Source organism: Morus notabilis, unplaced genomic scaffold, assembly GCF_000414095.1.
Source record: "Morus notabilis unplaced genomic scaffold, ASM41409v2 Scaffold306, whole genome shotgun sequence".
NCBI lineage: Eukaryota > Viridiplantae > Streptophyta > Magnoliopsida > Rosales > Moraceae > Morus > Morus notabilis.
Genome location: NW_010359946.1, coordinates 142,788 through 165,426, shown reverse-complemented (window position 1 = coordinate 165,426; position 22,639 = coordinate 142,788). Strand labels below are relative to the sequence as shown.

At 33.0% G+C, this 22,639-nt stretch overlaps 2 protein-coding genes and 1 pseudogene across 2 annotated transcripts in view; 1 reads left to right on the top strand and 2 right to left on the bottom strand.

The window, feature by feature from the left end:
• LOC21405328 (la-related protein 1A) overlaps window positions 1-8,083 on the bottom strand; it is a 10,285-nt gene extending 2,202 nt beyond the window's left edge. The window contains exons 1-11 of the mRNA XM_024163939.1: window positions 7,375-8,083; window positions 6,182-6,713; window positions 5,791-5,953; window positions 5,529-5,619; window positions 5,216-5,287; window positions 4,036-4,553; window positions 3,399-3,468; window positions 1,461-1,565; window positions 1,041-1,381; window positions 675-818; window positions 534-597 (exon numbers count right to left, since the gene is read on the bottom strand). Of these exons, the coding sequence (XP_024019707.1) occupies window positions 534-597; window positions 675-818; window positions 1,041-1,381; window positions 1,461-1,565; window positions 3,399-3,468; window positions 4,036-4,553; window positions 5,216-5,287; window positions 5,529-5,619; window positions 5,791-5,953; window positions 6,182-6,713; window positions 7,375-7,635 (2,361 nt within the window). The 5' untranslated portion in view covers window positions 7,636-8,083. The remainder of the gene's footprint in view (window positions 1-533; window positions 598-674; window positions 819-1,040; window positions 1,382-1,460; window positions 1,566-3,398; window positions 3,469-4,035; window positions 4,554-5,215; window positions 5,288-5,528; window positions 5,620-5,790; window positions 5,954-6,181; window positions 6,714-7,374) is intronic.
• A 1,791-nt stretch (window positions 8,084-9,874) lies between these two features.
• Window positions 9,875-14,147, top strand: LOC21405327 (ABSCISIC ACID-INSENSITIVE 5-like protein 2). The gene is made up of 4 exons (XM_010095499.2): window positions 9,875-10,125; window positions 10,925-11,621; window positions 11,719-11,790; window positions 13,683-14,147. Exons 2-4 carry the CDS (start codon window positions 10,956-10,958, stop codon window positions 13,761-13,763), a joined length of 819 nt encoding a protein of 272 aa, XP_010093801.2. The 5' UTR covers window positions 9,875-10,125; window positions 10,925-10,955; the 3' UTR covers window positions 13,764-14,147.
• LOC21405326 lies at window positions 13,814-22,576 on the bottom strand (annotated as a pseudogene).
• Window positions 22,577-22,639: the final 63 nt, after the last annotated feature.

Here is a 22,639-nt window from a genome sequence, read left to right as displayed (position 1 = left end):
CCCCCAAACAATTTACTCTCTAACATACTCCAGTAAAAACTTTGTTTTCCTTTTAACTATACTACTTAAATTTTTTTATTTTTTATTTACTAAACTGAACTCTTACAAGAATAATAAGTCAATAAAAAATAAAATAAAATTTTTGCAGAAATTTTAAATCTTTTTATCCGAAAAAATATAACACCTCAAATACACGCACGTAGCGCGTACTTTCAACTAGTCTAAAACAAAAACAATGTTCCTAGTTTTCTAAGGAGGAAAAAGATAATTATTACTACAAGCCTCCAAACCTACTTAAGCCAGCTTCATCCTAGGTCCAAGTTCAATAAATTCTACCTTGAATGGACTGTTTCACGCTTCACTTGCACAAGGAAAAAGGTTTTCCATACCCTTTCACATAAGAATAATCGATAAGCTAAGCCAAAAATCATCAACTTTAGCATAAGTTATCAGAGAAGTGGGCAAAAGGACCAAACAACATTGATCCTATTGTCTCATTTTCTGAATCAACAAAGTTCAGGAATGCAGTCTACCTCACTGCAACCAATTCCCAACTTCTTCCGGTCACTTAGGCATCGCTTATGGTACTTCAGGTACCTAAAAAATGGAAACCAAGTCAGCAGACAAATAAGTCTAAACTCTATATGTAAACCCAAAATACACCATTTCCTTACTTTTGCTGTTTAAAACCACTTTCCTCAAGGAGTTGGTGACTTGGATGCTGAAATGGTGGAAATGACTTTGGCATGGAACCCACCGGTGGACTACTGCCCGAGAGAAACCCATGTGGAGAAACACTCAACTTTGAAGGCCTTGGGCTGAAAAACAAAGTTTTCAAGTATCAGACGGCACAATCATAAAAATACCCAAACAAAAATTGTTACCAGGCCTGTCAAAAGGATAAGCTTGCTATTAACAATAGCTTTGATTTTGGCTCAGTCCGAGAAGAAAAGTACCTCAAAAGGCTAGCCAAAAGATACCATTTCTGAGAAATAGATCAACAATGTCAAAAACACAAGCAACAGTCCCCTTAAACTAACCCATGATTTTCAGGAGGCGTAGACCCAAAGAAATATCCAACTGATTTACTTGGCGGGCTTTCTGATATGATGCTTAGAGAGCTCCGACCACTTCCATGGTTCCTAAAGTTGCTGGAAAAAAAACGCTGTTTATGGGATGATTGTTGCTTTTGAAAGGTTTTACTCTGCTTCTTTCGAGCATTGGAACTTCCAAACTCATCAAGAGCACTGGTTCCAGCAAAATTTTCTCCAGGCCTTAAATTTGATAATCCTACACCACTGCTTAAAGATCTTGAGTTCCCTTCTTTATTTTCATAGCTAGAGTTGTTCTTTTTACGACTGTATCGCTTAGTTTTTAGTTCCTGCACATAATTTGTAACTCAGAATGGTGTACAATAACATAAATAATCAACAATATATAAAAGGAATCAACTTCTCAACCTGCTCATAGAAGTAAAGACCGTCACTTATAGTAGAAGCCTGCTCCTTGGAAATGGGTTTTGATTCTGTAACTCCAGTTGAAGATACTTCACCGATCACACTATTCTGCATAGCAGACCAATAAAATCAGTCAGAACTCCACAACACAGCTTTCTTATTGATTAACCAGATAAAAGATTGTTAGCCACAAAGTCCAGTTAGATCAGACTAAACTCCAGTATAAAAAAAGCCGAAGTATTTTTATCTGAGCACAACTTTCTGAACAAATAAGTTGTGACATATTGACATACAGAGAGAGCCTTCCACGAGGTCATATTATGACACAAACGATGCAACTGGTCTAATACATATATATCTACTGTCTATTTTGCTTAATGAAACGAAATTACGTCAGACAAATCACATTTCTTCTCTTATACATGAACATCAGATGCACTTGATCTGAGTTGATATGGTGAATTAATTTGATCCAGATTTCTCCCGTATCAAGAATGACAACCAAATAATTTACCTATTTTCATATCCAGAAATGCCCCGAACTCACTTCGCGAGCTAAAATTTACCAATTTATTAAAACATTTATCCTTGCAGTCTCTGAGTTGGATTGAAAGTTCAACTTGAGCAACACTCGACCAATTAATCTCCATTCACTAAGGTTTCTTACTGTAGGCAAATGCAAATTTTATGCATCTGTCTGCAGATTCATCCTTTTAAAGGTGTGTGCGCATGCAGGATGCACACATACACACAAAAAATGTATTTTCATGAAGGAAGTTCCTGAGAAACCCCTACTTTACATAATTTTCTTTGAGAACCAAATTTAAGACCAGATAGGAGTTCTGCACTTTAGGATAAAAGCTGTGTATAATTACCATTTGGTTTGTAACTCAGTTCCTCAAATATGATTTTCTGTTTATCACCCATGCCAGAAAGTGTAATAGTGTTTAAAAAAAAGTGTGACAGTTCCCAACTAGAGCAACAATGAAAGAAAAAAAAAGGTTTGCTATTATGAAGACACAAGTATATACATTGAACGTGATAGATACAGGTTTGCATGCATATGTGCACATAGAAAACCATACATCAACCTCATGGTGTGTGACAGCTTTGACAGTGATTATATCAACACATAGGACAGGAAAATAAGAGCTGTGAAAATTAATCCTATATACAAGAGCGTCAATATGCTTCTCTTTGTGGGCTTGATGCGTGGAACATTTCAATCCCTTTTCCCATTTTTTTTCCCTCTCCTTGTCCTCCCTCCTTTTTAATTTGCATCTTTAGCCTTTTGTTTTCGTTTCTTTCCACCTTTGTGCTTTCAAATTCACTTTATTAAATTATTTTTTAGTGTGTATCATTGAAATATTTTTTTCATCAAATTTGATCTTTGTAAATGCTTTTTCAATTGTCCAATTGAAACAATTATTTCGAATATGCTCTTATTTAAACATCTTCCTTTTTCTCATATGTTCCTCTACTTAGATATTATTTTTTTACAGTTATCCATAATATAATATTTTTGAATGTCGCCCTTATATATAATTATCTTACTGAAACGTCTTTCTCTTGCAACCCTCTCAAAAACTATTTTCACATATGTAATTTCCCCTCTGATTTTTCTATAACAAATCTTGTTTTTCATCTGTAAGTGTAGATATCTTCTATTACTAATGTTTAAAATCAAAATGAGATTCTCTTTAACCAAAATTATTTTAAAAAAAATAAAAATAAACTGAAGAATACTAAAATAGTTGTATAAATAATTCTTTAGTATATAGTAAATAATAAACCGGTGACTCTCAACAGTAACACGTGCGTACTATAACTCAAATATATGTAATTCTATTCAACTCTTGTATAGGATGTCACGCGCGCACAGAGCGCATGGCTAGTTAGTATAATAAAATGGTACTAGAGCAAAAGCATAATAGACATTACCTGGGTGACAATTACAAGTCTTTGGACATCCTGATCGTTGACTATGATTTCATCATCTTCATCGTCCATTCTAGGGGTCAACAATATCATTCAAAAGGCAAATTAGGAAATCATGAAATTACTAGATACTTGTTCATGGTCGGCATGCATATAAGAAATAGCTAGTTAAACATGTGCATTTCATATAGGTAGAACAATCATGAATTCCAACCTGTCACTGTAATATGCATTAGCAGTGAGCCATTAAATACAAAAGGACGAAATATCGCTGCTTCTAAAATATGTAAACCAAATCACCAAAGAGATATATAATTACAGAAGATAAGGAAGATCTATACATAGATGACTGGAACACAGAAGAGCACCAAACATACATTTCCTGTAAATAAAGAATAAACTAAATGCTATGCATCGAAAGGCCACAAAATAAACCAAGAAATCTTGCTGGCTGATTTTTTTAATGTACTCATTAATAAACTGAACTGACTCAAGGATCATTTTCCAAACAAACCAATATTTCTTCTCTCTTTTTTTTTTTTTATTTAAACAGAGACAAAATTTCATTAATAATAGTAAAGGATTATGTAGAAATATAAACAGAACGTAGTTGATAAAAAGGTAGAGGAACTTTCAGTACCTTCTAACTGATGACAGATCATCCTTCTTCATCCTTCTATGCTCAAACTCCAGTTCTTCATCGAGCATAAATGTGTTTCCAAAATCATTTGATAGATCATCAAGATTCTTAGCAGTAAGATCCGAGGAGATTTTTCTGCCTCCAGTTACCTGTGAGTAACTAATTCCAGTTGAATAACTGGTGGCATGATCCGAGTACTTGTTTGATTCAGAATTTAATTTCCCAATTGAATAGCCATCTTCACCCGTAACTGCTGGAGAAACATCATTTGTGAGAACATTATGACTCTCCTGTTCTATGTTGTTTAATGACAAGTGCTCCGATTTCTCATCATTTCTTGACAAATCAACATTTTCTTTGGAAGTATCCTTTTTATTATCATCATTGCCATCACTACCCGTAAATGCTGGCTTCTGCGATAGTTGTCCTTGGAGAGTCACGGGCTTTGATGTCAACGTAGAATCTGCAGAAGCTGGAATCCACCTTGCCCACTCATCACGCCTCCGTATCTTGTCACCCTAAATAATACAAAACCTAAATTAAAATATTTGGTAGAAAGAAAGAAAGTGTGAATATACACGATGTGTGCCTAGTTCGTAAGATCCTTAGCGACTTTCTAAATGACGAAAAGCGTAGAACACTATGGTCAAATGTCACAGTGTTCTTCTGAATTAGTAGAAATCTAGAATGTTATAATTGTTTTATTGGTGAGTGAAATATGTCATGATGTTAAAAATCCCAAATCCCTGTTTGACATTAGAAGCTAAAATTTGTAGTTTTACAGTTATTTCTCATGCCAAAGATGACAATCTTCTCCTAAAGATCTTCAATTATTAAAAGGAAATTTGCATCATCGGAATTGGAAAGTATTTCTATTCACTATTGACACCAGAAGAGAGGGAGATAGTAGCAAACTTTTGAAGAGAACAAAGATAGAACCATAGGAGAATTTAACGACAACAAAAAGGAGTCCTCAAAGGGCCTCCTAATACCGGATGCAAAAGAACCTGGCAATTTTAGGCCAATAAAAGAAAGAAACAGACCATTGAAAAATTAAAAGGTTTTCATATAACCCATCCAGGTACCCAAAAAAGTATAAAAAATAAACAATAAAAGCGGCAGAATCAACAACAAAGAGACAACAGCGATAGAATCTCATAAAAGCTTAAGGAGAATTTACCAGCACTTCTACAGTATTTGAAGCATACAGCGCATCAAGGATAAAAGGAATATCTGTACTCATTTTCTTTACCTGCACCAAAGACAAAAATAAATATATAGAGGGGACGATGTATTAATAACTTACAGTACTTCTCTCAATTAGAAATAATAATCATAATGATGATGATGAGTAATAGGAATTATAGCATAATAACAGTAATTAGAATAACATATTATTAATAACTTATTATTATAGTAATAACATCATTGCAAACAGTTCAAAGCATCAAGCATCAATCATGTTTAATATGCAATACTATCTCTGACCATACCCTTTTGAAGTCCGCAATAGTAGATATCGGAACCCATCCTTGGTCATCCATCAGCGAGATCAGGTAATGGTCATTCTGCAAATTTTCATCACTGTCAAAATGAGGATATAGAGTCAGTGATTATTTAGATTGTTATCTGTCACGTACAACAGATCAATTCAAAGACAAAAATTTTAAAAACTGAATTATAGAAGGTTGCATTTGTCTACATAAATGTCTTTATAAATGAGAAAATTTCCTTATTCCACATTAATTCGCTTACCTGAAATAGTACTCAATTTGTTTTATTATGTGAGCCCTTAAATTTAGTGTCTCTGGGGGTACTGCTGGAGGACCTGGGCTTAAAGGATATGAAACAAAATACTGAGGAGGTCCCCTAATTGCACCTGGTGGTGCAACTGGTACATAGCATATAGATCCAGGTCCTGTTAATGATACAAATCAGTTACGGTACTTCATTTAAAAGAATAAAAAAAAAATAAAATGAAAAGTCACGTGCAAACAAAAACTGCAGCAAAAAAGTTGCAGGAAATAGACGCAATAGATTAGCGACAAAGTGTAAGTGCAGAACGGAAAACTTCACCCGGGATGTGAAAAGTAACATAATTTTATCTCAAATTGATGCACATTGCTGAGTGATAATATTTAATTACCAGGAAGGCTTGATGCAACCATAAACCCTGGAGTTGGACCATAAAACGGAGGTCTAAATAAAGGCCTTGGTCCAACACTCGGTTGCATGGGAAAGTTGTCCCTTGGACTAAATCCTTGTTGATGATGCCAATTATAATTCCAATGGTTCCCAGGTTCCTGCGCATTAGGTCTTCTAGTAGCAAAGTTACCATAAACATGTGGGTCCCCCCTTGGAGGCTGACTTGGTGGCACAAAATTTTGCATCGGTGTCTCAGATCCAGATTTCGCCAAATGAGGATCAACATTCGGCACCGTTGCATGAAATGGCGGGTATGCATACCCAGGAATTACCACAGGAGGTGGTGGTGCCGGTACCATTGCAGGAAAACCATGTGGCATTGATGGCGGGTGATGATAAGGCAAATGTACAGGAAAAGGACCAGGACCATTTGGATTGCGCTTAGACCCTGATCTTTGATGTCGTGACGATGGATGCTTATGTGAGTGATTAAAATTTCCAGACCCATATGTCTTTTGCTGCCCAACTGATCCCTGGATGACCAAATAAAACATGTACAAATAAGTAGAGTCATCCCATGTTGGATTTCTTTCTCTCTCTTAAATACTCAACTATATGAAAAGGAAGAAAAAGAAAAACCATAAATCAACCATGTCGTCTGACTGTTCTAGTTCACTCCAGCCTTCAAACTACAATTTATAACATATAATAATGATAATAATGACACCAATAAAAGACAATAACAATTTATCATTATGATTACTGTAGTTGTATTCCCAAACATCAAAACAGAGTCAAAAACTTGAGTCATAAATTCATTGACGAAATATGAGTCAAAGTCCCTTTCAACTATACAAATTCTCTAACTTTACGGGGTAGAATAATCAGAAATCGGGGCTTTAGCACCATCGAAAGTAACTAGGAACAGAACAACAGCTAACCCATCAGGTATCAAGTATTGATTTAATGTCTAATATAATCTTCCCATTACCATCCGTAACACGTTTAACTCTTCTGACACGCATTTTTGTCCCAATGAGAAACAAAAACACAAGCTAAACAAACACGTATAACTAATATCAATCCCAAACAACATGCTTAGTAGTATCTCTTCTCGTAATGAAAAGGAATACAAATTGTGAAAAATAAATAAATAAAAAAAAGCGTTCATCAGTGAAAGAAGAAAGGCAAAACCTGCACGGCCGCCGGGGGCGGCGCATTGGCATTGGGAGGCGGCGGCGCAGACGCCGCTAAAGGAGGCGATTTCGATGCATCCGGATTGCTCTTCGGGCGCTGGGCGTCTGCGAGCGCAGGCCAAGAGTCGGCTCCCATCACCGGGGCGTCTGCAGCGGCTGCGGCGGCCTTGGCATCCACCGGAGTCTTCCACGGCGACTTGGGCCCACCAGTGAGGTCCCTCCCGTCATCCCCAGCGTCATTCTCCGCCACCACGACCATTCCTCCCCCTCCGATCTCACCAAAACCCCCCACTACTCTCACCAAACTCAACAAAATTACAGAAAAACAATTAAAACAATAAAAGATGAAAAACTAATCAAATAACAACGGATTATCCAATCAAATTTCCGAAAGTGACAAATCGGCGATGTTAAAGATCTTTTCCTTTCGTAATTTTTGTTTTTATAAGAAAGTGGAAGAATCAAGCGAGTATCATGGCGAAAGTGAGGGTTTTGTAGGTTGCAGCGAGGAGAGAGAGAGAGAGAGAGAGAGAGAGAATATGAAGTAGAGAGAGAAAGTGAACGTGTGAGTGAGTGATGAAGTGGAGATAGAGAGAGAAAGAGAAGACTAGGGTTTTAGAGTTACAGAGAGAGAGAGAGAGAGAGATTGACAGTTGCAGAGGACAAGAAAGAAAGGCTGATGACTGTTGAAAAGGCAAGCGTGTAGGTTTTTGCGTCCCCTTTTTATATATGCCCTTGCTTACTTCCAATGAGCGAACCCCAACTTCTACTTCACTTCTCACTTCACTTTGGTCACTCAAAGCCATACGCAATAGATTCCATTTATCTCCATAAATGAAATAATAATAAAATTAATGGATAAATAGAAGATACAATAAAATAAAATAAAAATAAATAAATAAATAAATAATGGGTTAATCTCACTAGTGTCTTGGAGTCATTGTCATTTATTTTTGAAATTAAGGTCTTCTTTATTTTATCGATTTGAGTTTAAAATTTAAATTTTGTTATAGTAAAAAGTTCTCAGAAACAGTCACATCTAACTTTTTTGTTACGGTAAAAAGCTCTCACATAAGATCGCATTTCAAGTCGAATTAAAAACTCAAATTAACGAACTAAACGGGTCCTAAAACTCTTATTTTATCCTTTGAATTTTCATTTAATCACACATTAATTATTTTGTTAGAATTTTTGTTAAATCATACGAAAAAGTGGTTAAGTATGACCAAATAGTCTTTTTTATTAGTTGTAACATATATTTTAACAGAACTATTTTGTAAGAATTTCTCTTAAAATCATAAAAAAATAGTTAAGTGTGATTAAGTGTAGTTAAGTAGTCTTTATATTATTATTATTTGTTTTAGGGATAATGCAGTAAATAGCATATTTTTTAAATTAAATTAAGTCGATGACAGATTTTAAAATTATTTAAAATAAATATCAGTTTACATGGTAAATAAATTATTCATAGTATAAATAGTTCATTTACCGCTAGTAGAAACTTTTTTCATGTAAATTTGTAAAAGGAATTTTTTCCATATAAATAAATATTTTTTGAAATTTTTTATCACGTAAGTTACTTTTTACTAGTTGTAAATAAATTATTTACATAGTAATTTAAATCGTGGATATATTTAGTAAATTTAAATTCATAATTTACCAAGTTAGCATCATTTTTTAAGAACCGTACAAACTTTAATGGTAAATTTTGGATATACACATTAAATCTAGGATTTACCAAGTTAGATTCACTTGAAAATGAATAATACAAATTCTAATAGTAAATCCTTGATATATTTAGTAAGTTCAAAATTTACCAAAGTTTGCATCATTTTTTTTTAAAACTGTACAAACTCTAGTGTTAAATTCTAGATATATGGTAAATCTTGAATTTACCGTGTAATTTACTAAGAGGGTATTTTTAGAATTTTAACTGGTTGTAAATCTAGATTTGCATTGGATTGTTCTATTTATTAACTTCCCTTAAATATTGACCTATTAATTTTACTAATAAAAAATTAATATGCCAATATTAATTTTATCATTAATATTGATCTATTAAGGCTTATTAATTTTACTAGATTAGTAATCTTAACAAATACTCTTTAAAAGTGCATGAATTAGTATTTTTACTTTTTACTCTTGATTTATAATATTTTTAATTAAATAATTACACTAACAAAAGAGTATTTATCAAGAGTAAAGAGTAAAAATCTAAACTCATACACTCTTAAAGGTAAATTGAGAGATTTTTTTTTTTTTCATTTTATAATTCCTCTCAAATCTTACCTATTTCCCTCAATCTCTCCAGAAATTAAGTTGGGCCTATCTAAGGGGCTCGAACATGGGCCCTCATTACAGACCGGGCCTCACATCAGGACAAGAAGAGCAGAGTTCGAGTCACGAGAATATAAAAGAAGAGAAATTCCATTCAGCCGACTTGGCACTCACTGATGCCGCTGTTCACAAAAACGTGCAAAACCAAATTTTACCAAAAGTAAAACCAAAAACACAAATTAAAAACCGGAAAAGAAAGAAAGAAAAGAAGAAAAGTAAAGCGCTGTTTTGTCAAATTCTGATCAACAAAAACAAAAATACAAACATACAAACATACATCGGATTTTATACCAACGTTGTTGTTGTTGTTGTTTTTGTTTGGATTCCAACGAGAAAATGTTCGTCTTGATCTGATTAAAAAGGCCTCGTGATTTGTATCAGATCCTGATAATTTTGCTCGTCTTTCAAACCGGTACGTGTTTTTCGTTATGTCACTTTCTAGTAATTTTGAAATCAGCTTCTTATGTTGTTTTCATAGTATCCGTTTTTTGCTTTATTTGAATCTGTAAATGTTTGATTTTGCGAGTGACTAAGTTAAGATCAAATGGTTTCAAAGTTTTTGTTTTTTGAATACTTGTAATGGGTTTTTTGTTTTGTCTCTGATTTAGTGAGGTTCCTGTTTTGTTGAGCTGAAAAATGAAAATCTTCTCTTTTTGTAGGTCAACAGAAATGGGAGTTTTTGAATTTTGCTTTGCTTGCGTCAGTTTTTTTTTTTTTTTTTTATAATAACTTTTTCCCCCTTTTGCCAGTCTAGAGTTGAGATTCTTTTTCCTGCCCAAGAAGGGTATTAGACTTTTTTGAAGAACTTTGAGATTAGGCAATAAATATAAATTTGTTTTTGTGCATGTATGCCCTATTGATAGTGTACCGTTTATGAATGTTACTTGTGGATAAATATATGTAAATCTTACAGAGTTTGTTGAACATCTAACAGTGTAGAAATACACACTACTGATTCGAGTGTCCTTTTGTACTCGAGTGCCAAATTTTCCAGCATTTGTACTACCACTGTATTATTGTTTTGGAATGGTCTTGGAGCTTGTTGTTCTTTTCTTTTTGTTTGGTATTATTTTTGTAAGCATCTATTAAAGATATTATCAAAAGAATAAGCAAATGTTGAAAATAAAGCACAAAGTAAAGAATTTAGATGCTGCTTATATGAATTTAATGGATTGCAATTTGTATTTTTTTTCCTTTTTGTTTTTGCAAAGGCGAGGTTTGTTGGCCGTGAATGATTGGTGAATGGGGATTCAGACAATGACATCTCAAGGTAACGGCCAACAGTCTCATTTTCAGCCTGCCCCGTTGGCAAGGCAGAACTCATGGTATAGCCTGACTCTAGATGAAGTTAATAACCACCTGGGAGACGTGGGAAAACCGCTCGGAAGCATGGATCTGCATGAGCTTCTTCAAAGTTTATATACTTCTGAGGCAAAGGAAGTCGCCGGGAGGGATGTGGAGAATACTTCTGCATCATCGTCACTCCAACGTCAGGCCAGTCTAACATTAGCTAGAGCTTTGATTGGAAAGACCGTCGATGATGTGTGGAAAGAAATCCAACAAGGGCAGAAGAAGAGATACAATGAGGATGTGAAGGTTCAAGATAGAGAGCCCACACTTGGTGAAACGACTTTAGAAGACTTCCTTGTACAAGCAGGGCTTTTTGCCGAAGCTTCTTCATGTCCTGCAGTGGGATTAGATTCCATTGATGCAATGACCCCGACCCCACAGAGTTATCCTCATAAATTTGGGTTGTCATCCTCCCCTTCAATCGGTGCATTATCAGATCCAACCACACCAGGGCGGAAAAGAGATGCATCAGATGCATATGAGAAGACCGTGGAGAGGAGACTTAGGAGAAAAATCAAGAACAGGGAATCAGCTGCGCGTTCACGAGCTAGAAAACAGGTATCTTTCATTCTCTGTGTTTGTTTTACTTTTTCTAATTAATTATTATTTTTCTCTTTGTTGCTTTTATTAATCAAAATCCTTTTGCCTACATTAGGCATACCACAATGAGTTGGTCAACAAGGTTTCGCGCCTAGAAGAGGAGAACTTAAAGCTCAAGAAAGAGAAGGTGAGAGATTTTTCATAGTTTTCATTAGTTTGTTTCATATAAAGAATCTTTGAGTTCCGATCTCTGGTGGCTATGGTTTCTCACGAGTGACAAGTCCATGAATGTTTAGCTTGATACAGTGATTCATTTCTCATTGTATAGATAACCATTTTTGATAAATTAGACGTGCACGCATTTTTTAGCATGTGATGGGAGCATTTGATGGCTAGGTTCAGATAAACATACTTTCGATTCAACAGTATTGTAAGAAATGCACTAGGACTTGTACGCTAGGACATTTTGGCTTGGAGATGTGGGAACTAGAAAGATGTATGGTAGGTACTGCAGTATGATTACGGAGAATAGTAGTTCTTCATAGACATCGATGCTGAAGATATTTCAAGAATTTGAACTGGATCTTTCACTTTAGGCAACAGAATATGAAATAGGTGAAGGTAAATTCGTTAGTCTAGGTTGACTGTTTTTATCTGGCAAGCAAAAAACTGGAAGGAAAAGAGAGAGAGAGAGAGGAAAAAGATGAGGGGAGAATAACTGAGATCAATTGGATTGCTGAACAAACACTGGGAACGTGTGCTAATAAAATCTTCTTAAACGCAAATAGAGATTAAAAAAAAAAATTAACTACACTCGAATGTCTGCATCTTTTGGGTCTCCCAAAGAGATAATATGGATGGTTATTGAAAAATAGATCAAGCTCAGTAAAGTCACTTTTGGATAAGTGTTCATGGGAATTTGTCCAAAAGAATTCTTGATTTATCAGTTTTTGGAAAAAGTGAAACCATTCATATTGTGAAGTAAGTTCGTAGGATTTTAGGAAACATTAAGTTCTCAAGGACAATTATAAAGTTAATAGTTATGGTATTAACTTTATATTTTTTGTGTATATTCCCTCGGCACATTGAACTTTCGCCGAGGCATTTTTACTGCCGTACATATATTACCTTTCAGATTGAGTTTACATCTCAAATACATGGGGCGGCAAGGCTCTGTAACCTTTTTCTTCTCATCAGTACTTTTCAAAAGCAACTTTGTTTTCTTAGGAGAGAAACAACTGCGGTCTGTATCCTTTTAGGTAACACTTAAAAGCCTTTTCCTGCCAGGAGGATCAATATGTTCTGTACGCAAAACAGATTATTAAATTCATCATCTTTTTGCAACCGGAGCAACTGAAATATAGTGATGAACTGTCCCAAGGGGCATATTCTATCATAGGCACTTGACATTTCGGCAATTTTTGGTGCTTGTAGAACAAGTGAAGTATAGTTTTTTACATTACTCTTGTTGCAGCTTGTGCTTTTAGGAATACTTGTATGATTCTCATTGGCCTCAAACTTTAGTACTTTGAAACGAGACATAGTTATTTCAGCTTTCTTTTTTTCTTTTTTCTTTTTTTTTTTTTTTTTTTGAAATGTGTGAAAACTATGCCATTCTAGTCAAGTGTAGCACTAACTTGAAAAAGTCTGAGTCTGTAAGTATTAGTCTGTAATGTGCTCGTGTTTCTCGGCTTTTTCACATTTTTATTTCTGCATGCCTGGCATCGTCTTCAGTAGAAAGACTTCCAATCTGCAAGTGATGTCACTTTGAATTGATGGACCTAATTTTATAATTCTAGGTAGATTGCCATTGGCCATAAAGTCTCAGTTGTATCCTTTATGGATGTTATTTCGACATAAATCACTGTATTGTGCATATCTTGCCGTAAAGTTTCTTTAAGTTAACTAGTTATTTTCAACTTGTATAATAGGGAATTTGAAGTCTTTTGTGTTATAATATGTTCACTTTAATCTTAAAAACAACGAACAATAAACAAGGGTTGCGAGTTCTTCTACCGCTCCTACTAGATTTGCCTGCTATAATTATGTCCTTATTTTTCTTTGTTTCTACTGTTTTAGGAATTTGAGAATGTGTTCCCATGCGAATCCTCTTCCGAACCAAAATACCAGCTTCGAAGAACAAGTTCGGCATCTTTTTGACTCGTAACTCGAACCAATGCGTTTATGATATTGGATTCATGGTGAAACTGCTATGGAATCTCATCATCAAGCTGCTTGTTCATTCCGCTGCTGATATAGTTCTTCCCATGCACTGCTAGAGTTTGTGTGTTCTGTACATCTATGTTTAACTAGGAATACATACAGCAGCAAAAGTGCCATGTTGATAGGTTTTGGTTCGGTTTTGCTGGAAAATTATTTTAGGAAAGACTTGGGTGCATGGTATAAGTCGGTGCTTTGTTAATATTCTAATGTGGGTTAGCCATGATAGTTCCATGTTACAAAGTTCCCTGGATAGTTAAGTTTGTGGCTTCCCAAATTGAAAGAAAGAAATCTTGAATATTTTTAAGCTTTTAATTTAATCATCTAAGGAAATTATTCTTAATTGAAATTTGTATTCTTGCCATACTTTCTGTTCATGGATTACACCAAATCATCATGTGAGTGTTACATTAGCTTGAAAAGGAAAAAAAAGTTGAACAATGATAATAATAATGTATATGAGCTGACAGAAGGTGAATTGACATGAATTTTTATATTCCATTCCTCTATGGAATATTTTAAAAAGGTGAATTTCGTGAGACAAATGAGAGAGTTATGAGATTTGAATTTGGAAGTATTTGTTTTGATTAATTACGCCACAATCCAAAGCCAAATTTTGGCATTCGATAACAAAATCAATGTTTGGTACAGTGACATTTTTATTGTTAAAATTTGACATGTCACACTGGTGTTAAATTTAATCCTGAGTCAAACAAATAACATATGAAATGCATTGTGCATTAGTGTATAAAGTATAAAATAGAACATTTTACCCAAAATAAATTCTAGTTTTAGAAATAATCATGGGATAAAGATTGAAGAATGCCATCTAAATTTGAGTCTGTTTAGTTCGCTGATTCGAGTTGAAATGTGAGTTTATGTAAAAGCTTTTTACTGTAGTAAAAAAGTTAAATGTGACTGTTTTTAAGAGTTTTTTACTGTAGTAAAACTTAAATTTTAAACTCGAATCGGTGAAATGAACAGGTCTTATACTTTTTCTCTTCAAGAGATGGGAATTCCAATGTGCCGAGAGCGTAGGTTGTCTTTTCAATTCTGGATCATTCAAATCTACGTAATACAAGCCATAATCAGATTCATAACCGTTCAACATCTCCAACAAATCTTAAGAAGGACCATGTGAAATATCCTTTCACGTTCGACCCATTCCTTGCAAGTTTAAACAAAAGGAAGCCAAACAAACACAACAAAGAAAAATAAAAATGTCAAACTCTACTCACATAACATAAAAGAAAATAGTAATTGTATAACAACAAAGGAAACTTAAAAAAACAAAAACAAAAACAAAAAACAAAAAATAAAGACCGTGTTTGGAATTGATCCAGTTTTTATTTTTTACGTTTTTCGAGAAAGAAAAAATGAAAACGTTTTTAAAACGGCGTTTGACACAATAAAGACAATAAACGGAAATGAAAACGATTTTTTGGTTTAGTGTAAAATGAGAGAAAAATGAAAAACGACTTTTAGTCGTTTTTCGGGCTCGTTTGTTTGCGTTTTCGTTTTCGTTTTTCACGGTTTTCAAAGCAAAAAAATGAAAACGGGTGTTAAAAACGTGTTTGGTGCAATTTTTTTTAAAAAACAAAACCAAAAACGTTTTTGTCTTTTTGTGGAAATCAGAAAACGAAAAAAATGTGTTTTCATTTTCTTGTTTTCGTTTTCTGTTTTCTGAAAAACGGATTTCACTTTTTTTTTTCTTTTTCATTTTCTTCCCTCTTTTCTGAAACCGTTTTTGTATTATATATGTTTATTTAATATATTTATTTAATATATTATTATTTAATATATTTAATAATATTATTTATATAATATATTTAATAATATTATTTATTTAATATATTTAATATATTATTTATTTAATATATTTAATAATATTATTTATTTAATATATTATTACATGTTTTCAAAAATTAAACCACCAAACGCAGTTTCAGTTTTTTTTAAAACTGAAATCAATCTCTAAATAAAACTACCAAACGCATTTTTAGAAATAATTCAAAAATGAAACTAAAAACGTTTTCATTTTCATTTTCGTACAGAAAATAAAAACGTTTTGGAACTAATTCCAAACGCACCCTTCATTTTTTGTTTTTATTTTCTCCTCTCTCGAGCAGAGAGAGAAAGAGAGACATTAATATGTTTTTTTTACACTGAAAATAATCTCTTGATAAAACCATCAAACGCATTTTCAAAAATGATTTCTGTCTGAGATTGAAAACGTTTTCATTTTCATTTTCATACAAAAAATAAAATCATTTTGAAACGAGTTTCAAACACGCCCAAAAAAATTCCTCTATGGAATCTTTATTTTATTTTATTTTTTTTTAGAAAAATAAGTATCGGAAACTTTAGTATACAGGTTTAGTGGAATGAGCATAGAGGAACACTATAAACATTTATGTACCCAAAAAAAAAAAGACTACTACAAACATAACTCAAAAACTACACTAAAAAAAAAACAACCCCTGAGTCACCCCACAGTACATACTTCATCTTATACCAATAGTACCGTGCAACACTTTTACAAGTATTGAATGACGGTTTATGAATTTAGATTGTCGGAATTTTTATTATTTGATCCCCTAATAAAAATAACTCAAATTTCATCGTGTTTTCACTTATCCATTATTCAACGTATGATAAATTGCATGCACAATACATCCAGAAAAGGACGGGTCGCAATACAGATATAGCTTTAAATATTTTTTTCTGTGGCGTTGATCGTGTTTGGAATTGATCCCGTTTTTATTTTTTATGTTTTTTGAGAAAGAAAAAATGAAAACGTTTCTAAAAAATGAAAAGTAAAACGGCGTTTGGCGCAATAAAGACAAAAAACAGAAATGAAAACGATTTTTTAGTTTAGTGTAAAATGAGAGAGAACTGAAAAACGATTTTTAATCGTTTTTTATTTTTTGTTTTCGTTTTCTCCTCTCTCGAGCTGAGAGAGAAAGATATACATTAATGAGTTTTTTTATACTGAAAACAATCTCTTGATAAAACTATCAAACGCATTTTCAAAAATAATTTGTCTGAAATTGAAAACGTTTTCATTTTTATTTTCATATAAAAAATAAAATTATTTTAAAATGAGTTCCAAACACGCTTGTTGTGTTCATCCAATGAATTTTTTGTAAAACCCTTTTAAAATAGTGTCATGAGAAGAGAGAGAGAGACTGATCTTACCACTTTCATGGATATAAATAAGAGGATTGTTATGATGTTGCTTTATATACTCGAGAATTCCTGTCAGACCCCAGGGTGTGATTGGATACTGCATCAAACTAGAGAAACAATGACATACAAGAATTACCAGACACAAATCAACCAACAAAAAAAGGTTTATTATTCGGTTTTTTACCTCAAATATTGACGGGTCATTTTGCACAGCTGCCAGCAAAAAAAAAAAAAAAAAAAAAAAAAAAAAAGAACAGCTTCAATGAGTCAACGATTCTACTGAAAATCTATTGAAATTAAATAGTGTTTGAACCTCAACTCACTGATTGATTCATTGAGAGAGAGAGTACTGAACTTCGAGAATTCGATCAATAGAGCTCAGTTTTAAACTATCAAATTTGTAGCTATCTGTTTTGCGTGCTTTTTATTTGACGTAATTTTTTTACCAGATCTAACATTTAGAAATGTGCAAAGTCAATTTTTTTCCCCTACAATTATGTCATGACATCCAAGTTACGTTTATGCGAAAGAGGCATACGATATAGCTTTACTCCCATGTCCGCAATGACGTCCCTGTTTTCTGACTGAATGGTGCTAGACTTGTCCTTAACATCACATTGTAATAATTCAATCCTAAAAATTCGAAGGAACCCAACCCCTAATGAGGGCGGATTCCTAAAAAGTTTGGAGTTTTTCTATAAGTGGTTGGAACCATATTTTTAAAAGAGCTAAAATAGGTTAATATGATTTTTTTAAGTTTTTAATAAGCAATGAAAATATTAGAATGAAGTTTAAAATATTGTGCAAGTTTTAAAATCTATTGAAAAGAGTAGTTTGAGAAGTCATATTTTGTGATTTTGATTAGAAACTCTTCTAAAAAGTTAAAAACTTTGCTAACAGGTCATTTAAACACTTCTAAAAGAGATTTTAAATCTAAAAAACTAAAAATAACTTTTAAGAAGCTCTTGCAAACGTACCCAAAGACTACTTGGGTAAAGATAAAATAAAAATGAAAAGTAGTAACATGTAACTTACCAAACAATATAAAAGTCATTTGCTCTTTGAGTAGCAATTTTATCTTCATTGCTGTCTGTTAGAGGGATAAACCAATAAGCAAAGATATTGATTCCTACAAATCCCTGTTGCTTGTCCTGCATTGACCCACACATTTATTTTAATTTTGTGAGATATACAATATGTGCTTGTAAATTTCTAAATACAAATCCCTGATGCTTGTCCTGCATTCACCCACACATTTATTTTAATTTTGTGAGATATACAATATGTGCTTGTAAATTTCTAAATTCTTATAATCAGATCAACCAGTCTCTAAGACTCTTTATATTTTTCTCTAACATAATTTCTAATTTCAGCATGACGACCAACATTCAGAGCGATAACTAGGCTCCACATACTCAACAATCGCCCACTTTAACTTTTAAAAATATAAAGAAATAAAAAACTTAGGCCTAGTTCATTTTACCGATTTGAGTTTAAAATTTGAGTTTTGCTACTGTAAAAAGCTCTCAGAAACAATCACATCTAACTTTTTTACTACAGTAAAAAATTTTCATATAAAGTCACATCTCAACTCAAATCAGCGAACTAAAGGCCCTTAGAGATTACCTTGTAGTTTTTCTCATACAATCTAGCAACTGATGCATGTGCCAACAACATATGATGAGCTGCAGTGTATGGCTCAGTCGAGGAGTTGCCCGTGGAGCAGTCACCAACTCCGAGTGGACGCGAACATAGTTTAGGTGGTAGAGATCCTAGATCATAACCCCCTAATAAAAACACATTGGCCTCGTTTATAGTAGTCCAATGTTTAACTCTATCACCAAACTCTCTGAAGCACACATCTGCAAATTCTCTGAAGTCTTTCTTACAACCACACAACACGTTATTCGATCATGTCAATCGCTCAGTTTTGTACTGTCAGCGTGAAATTTACCAGCTATAGCTGAAGAAACATACATAAATTTTCGACTAACCCATCCTCCATACTCGTCTTCTAGTACCTGTGAGAGGTCAGAATGGTGTAGTGTAACATGTGGTTGGATTCCTGAGAAACAAGGAAGTTTTAGCATTATGTTTTCTGTATCTAAAGAGAAAAGTTAAAAAGAGAAATAATCATCCTCGTATACCCTATAGTTTTCAACTTTATTATATTATTACTTTGATATTCCCAAATCCGATGATTTTTTTTTAGTCTAATAAATAACAAGAAAAAAAACAACAAAATTTTAAGAAAGTACTAAAAAAATAAAATGCTAAAACAAAGAAGTTCTCCTTGCCTCCCTGCTTTATCTTTTTTTATTAAGTTTGTTAACTTAAGTCTAATACTTGTAATAAGTGTAATAATGTTTTTATTAGTTTTTAGTATTGTTGAGTTGGCATATAGTAGCTGTGTAGTTTGTTAGGATCAACAGAATTAGTTTTCGCTAGTTTTACTTGTCTTTTTCTTTTCGGTTATTCAAGAGCTGTATATAAGCTTCTTTTGTATTCAGTTGAGAATAAGAAATGAGATTAATCTTTTCTCAATTTTCATTTTCTTCATCATAATATTTTTCTTTTTTTCCTTGTGAATTTTTTTTCCTCTCGTCATTAATATTTTTAGGCTAAAAATGGGAGAAAGGCCATGGCATGCCCCAAAAAACTACCTTGATGCTTTCAGATGATTTTTTTTTTTTTTTGAAAACTAAAGGTACCCTGAAAGGGTTATGACAACACAAAGATACCAACCTGATAAAGTCGAAAACTACAAATACGAAATATGATAATTTCCCAAAAATATAAAAGTATTCAATGTATCATGTATTGGTAGTGACCATGGTTGACTAATTCATTGATAAAGTTGTTGTAGTATTGCAAACCCTAAGGATTTAGAGATCCTCTTCCGTCTGCAGAACAAAGGATGGTCAAAATGTTAGAAGAAATCGACCTTGTTCTTGATTTCTTGTAATACAAGTAATTAGCTGCGGTGATCATACTTGGGATAAGCCTTGACCATGAAATAGAGAATCTGAATGCATCTAAACCTGTCTTGACAATGAGTTGAACATCTTCCTGCAAGTGAAATTCTATGAGCCAAATCAGCCTAATTAGCTTTTAGATGTGATCACATAGGAGTGAAAATGAAGTTAAATATATTCTTTACAATAATAAAAAATACAGATTAATTGACCTTTATCAATGACTAGAGAACGGCCAGGGAATTTGACCCTAAGAGACGGGAGAGCCTATCAGATAGCGCAATTAGTACGGGCATTGAAAGGGAATTGGACTAAAATTCTTAAATTGTGACGTGGTAGCTGGCGGCAATATTAGAGAGCCCGGTGACGTTGGTGGAGTCTCCGGAAGAGTTACTTTTTTGTTTAACAGCCCGCTCCACCCCAGAAACGACTTAACGGTAGGGTCCAACGGCTAGAAGTGCACCGTACATCGCGCGGTTTCCGATGTGCCCCTATCGCGCATGCCACTTTATTAGAACAAAAAGAAAATTCTTTTCAAAAGAAGACCAAAACAAAAATATAAGACATCGTTCATTTCACCGATTCGAGTTTTTAATTTTAGATTTTTACAGTTAAAAGCTCTATGAAAATGTTACATCTAACTTTTTCTACTACAGTTAAAAGCTCTAAAAAAATATCACATCTCAACTTGAATTAAAAACTCAAATCCGCGAAGCGAACGAGGCTTAAAAGAAAAAAGGAAAGGACATTTTATTTATTTGTAATTTAACAAACTCAATGACTCAAACTAGAGATATTCTGCACATACTAAAATAACTAAACCTCAATCAACATGCTGCTTATTCGTGTGTGTGGGTGTGGATTGAGAAGACAAATATTACATAGAGATTTTTTGTAAAAATATTATTGTGTAATTTAAGTTTATAGTTGTTCTCTTTTATCATTTTATGTAAAGCATTTTTGTAAAAATATAATTATAATTTAAAAGAGCGTGTGAATAGAATATTTATTGAGATAAATATTGACCTCATTTAATTTATAAATTTAAATTTTTAATTTAAATTAAGATATAATTATATGAGAATTTTTTACCATAAAAAAAATTAAAAATCACTTTTTATAAAAATTTTAACTATAATAAAATTAAAATTAAAATTTTAAATTAATAAAATGAATGAAAAATTCTCATGTACATTACATGCGATGTCTCCAGTGGCTCCATTCATATATGATAATATTTAAATATGAGTCAATAAAGTACATATGTTAAAAAAATCACTCAAGTACATCAACATGTGGACAGATGTTTTTTCTTAAAAAAAGTACATGTTGGGCTGTTGGCGATTGCAGTTTAAAAAAAGTTATTTTCAATAACTTTTCTTTCTTTTATGGAAAAGATAATTTTCCCGCGCAATCTATTTTTTTAATTAAAACGATTTGCCCAGAAACTTGTGCGTTCCTAAAATGGCAAAGAGATAAATTTCCATGACAAAGGCAGATCTCCCAGGATTTTCTCACCTAGCATCCACGGATGAATTCTTATTGTCCAAAGCGGGGTTAAATTATGCCAAATATGTTTTGGGTTAACGTAACTTTAAACTCCCAAAATACTAGTTGACAAAAATAGGATCAAATTTCTATCCATTCTACCTCTAGATCTTTTTATTTTAACAAAAAAAGAAGAAAAAAAGTGTCTTTTTCTGTGAAGATCTCTATACTAATATAACCAATATTTTATCCTTAGATCTAATAAAAAATCATGTCAAATTAAAAGTATGCATAACTCATGATATATAGATCTAAAAATACCCTTTTTAGAAGTTCATTTTTTCAGACTCTAAGATAAATCTCTCTAAAAAAATAAAAGGGACAAACAAAAAAACAAAAACAAACCATCAAAGACAAAGTATCTCATATGTTTAGATTCCATTCATTTCATCAATTTTAATTTAAATTTTAAATTTTACTACAATAAAAAATTTTCACAAATAATCACATTTAATTTTTTTATTATAATAAAAAACTTTCAAATAAAATCATTTCTTAACTCGAATTAGCGAACTAAACAGACTTCAGAGTCCTCCCCATCTTGGTTTGCAGCGCCCTCCATCTGCTCGACACAAAACAAAACACAAAATCACCGCAAACCCAAATCCTTAAAATCCCAAAACTCAATGAAAACATCATTATTGATCAATGTTTCTACGTTTAGAAATTGCCATATTGAAATGCGCATTGATCAAAAAATGGACCTGATAAACCGAGGAAGCAGCACCAAACACAAACCCAGATGGGAAATCATCACTGCAAAGCTCATAAGAGTAAATAGTAAGAAAGAGATGCCCCAACTCTAATTCCACTCTGCAAAAAATTTGTTAAAAATTAATGACAAAACCTTGCAGAGGCAGAGATTCAAGTTGTAATTTCTTCTCTCTCTCTCTCTCTCTCTCTCTCTCTCTCTCTCTCTCTCTCTCTCTCTCTCTCTCTCTCAGTTTGTGGGTACGTATAAAAGGAAACTATGAGATAAGATTTTGTTTTGTTGAGTCGTTTAAAAAGAATATGCTATGTTATTTACCTTACGCCAAACATTTAGCAGTAAATAACAACTATGTTATTTGCTTCAGTCGTTTAAAAAGAATATGCTATTTACTT

Coding starts and splice junctions, on each gene's coding strand:
- LOC21405327 (XM_010095499.2), top strand. CDS start 10,956: ATGGGGATTCAGACAATGACATCTCAAGGTAACGGCCAACAGTCTCAT. Junction 11,622..11,718: donor GTTCACGAGCTAGAAAACAG/GTATCTTTCATT, acceptor TGCCTACATTAG/GCATACCACAATGAGTTGGT. Junction 11,791..13,682: donor TAAAGCTCAAGAAAGAGAAG/GTGAGAGATTTT, acceptor CTACTGTTTTAG/GAATTTGAGAATGTGTTCCC.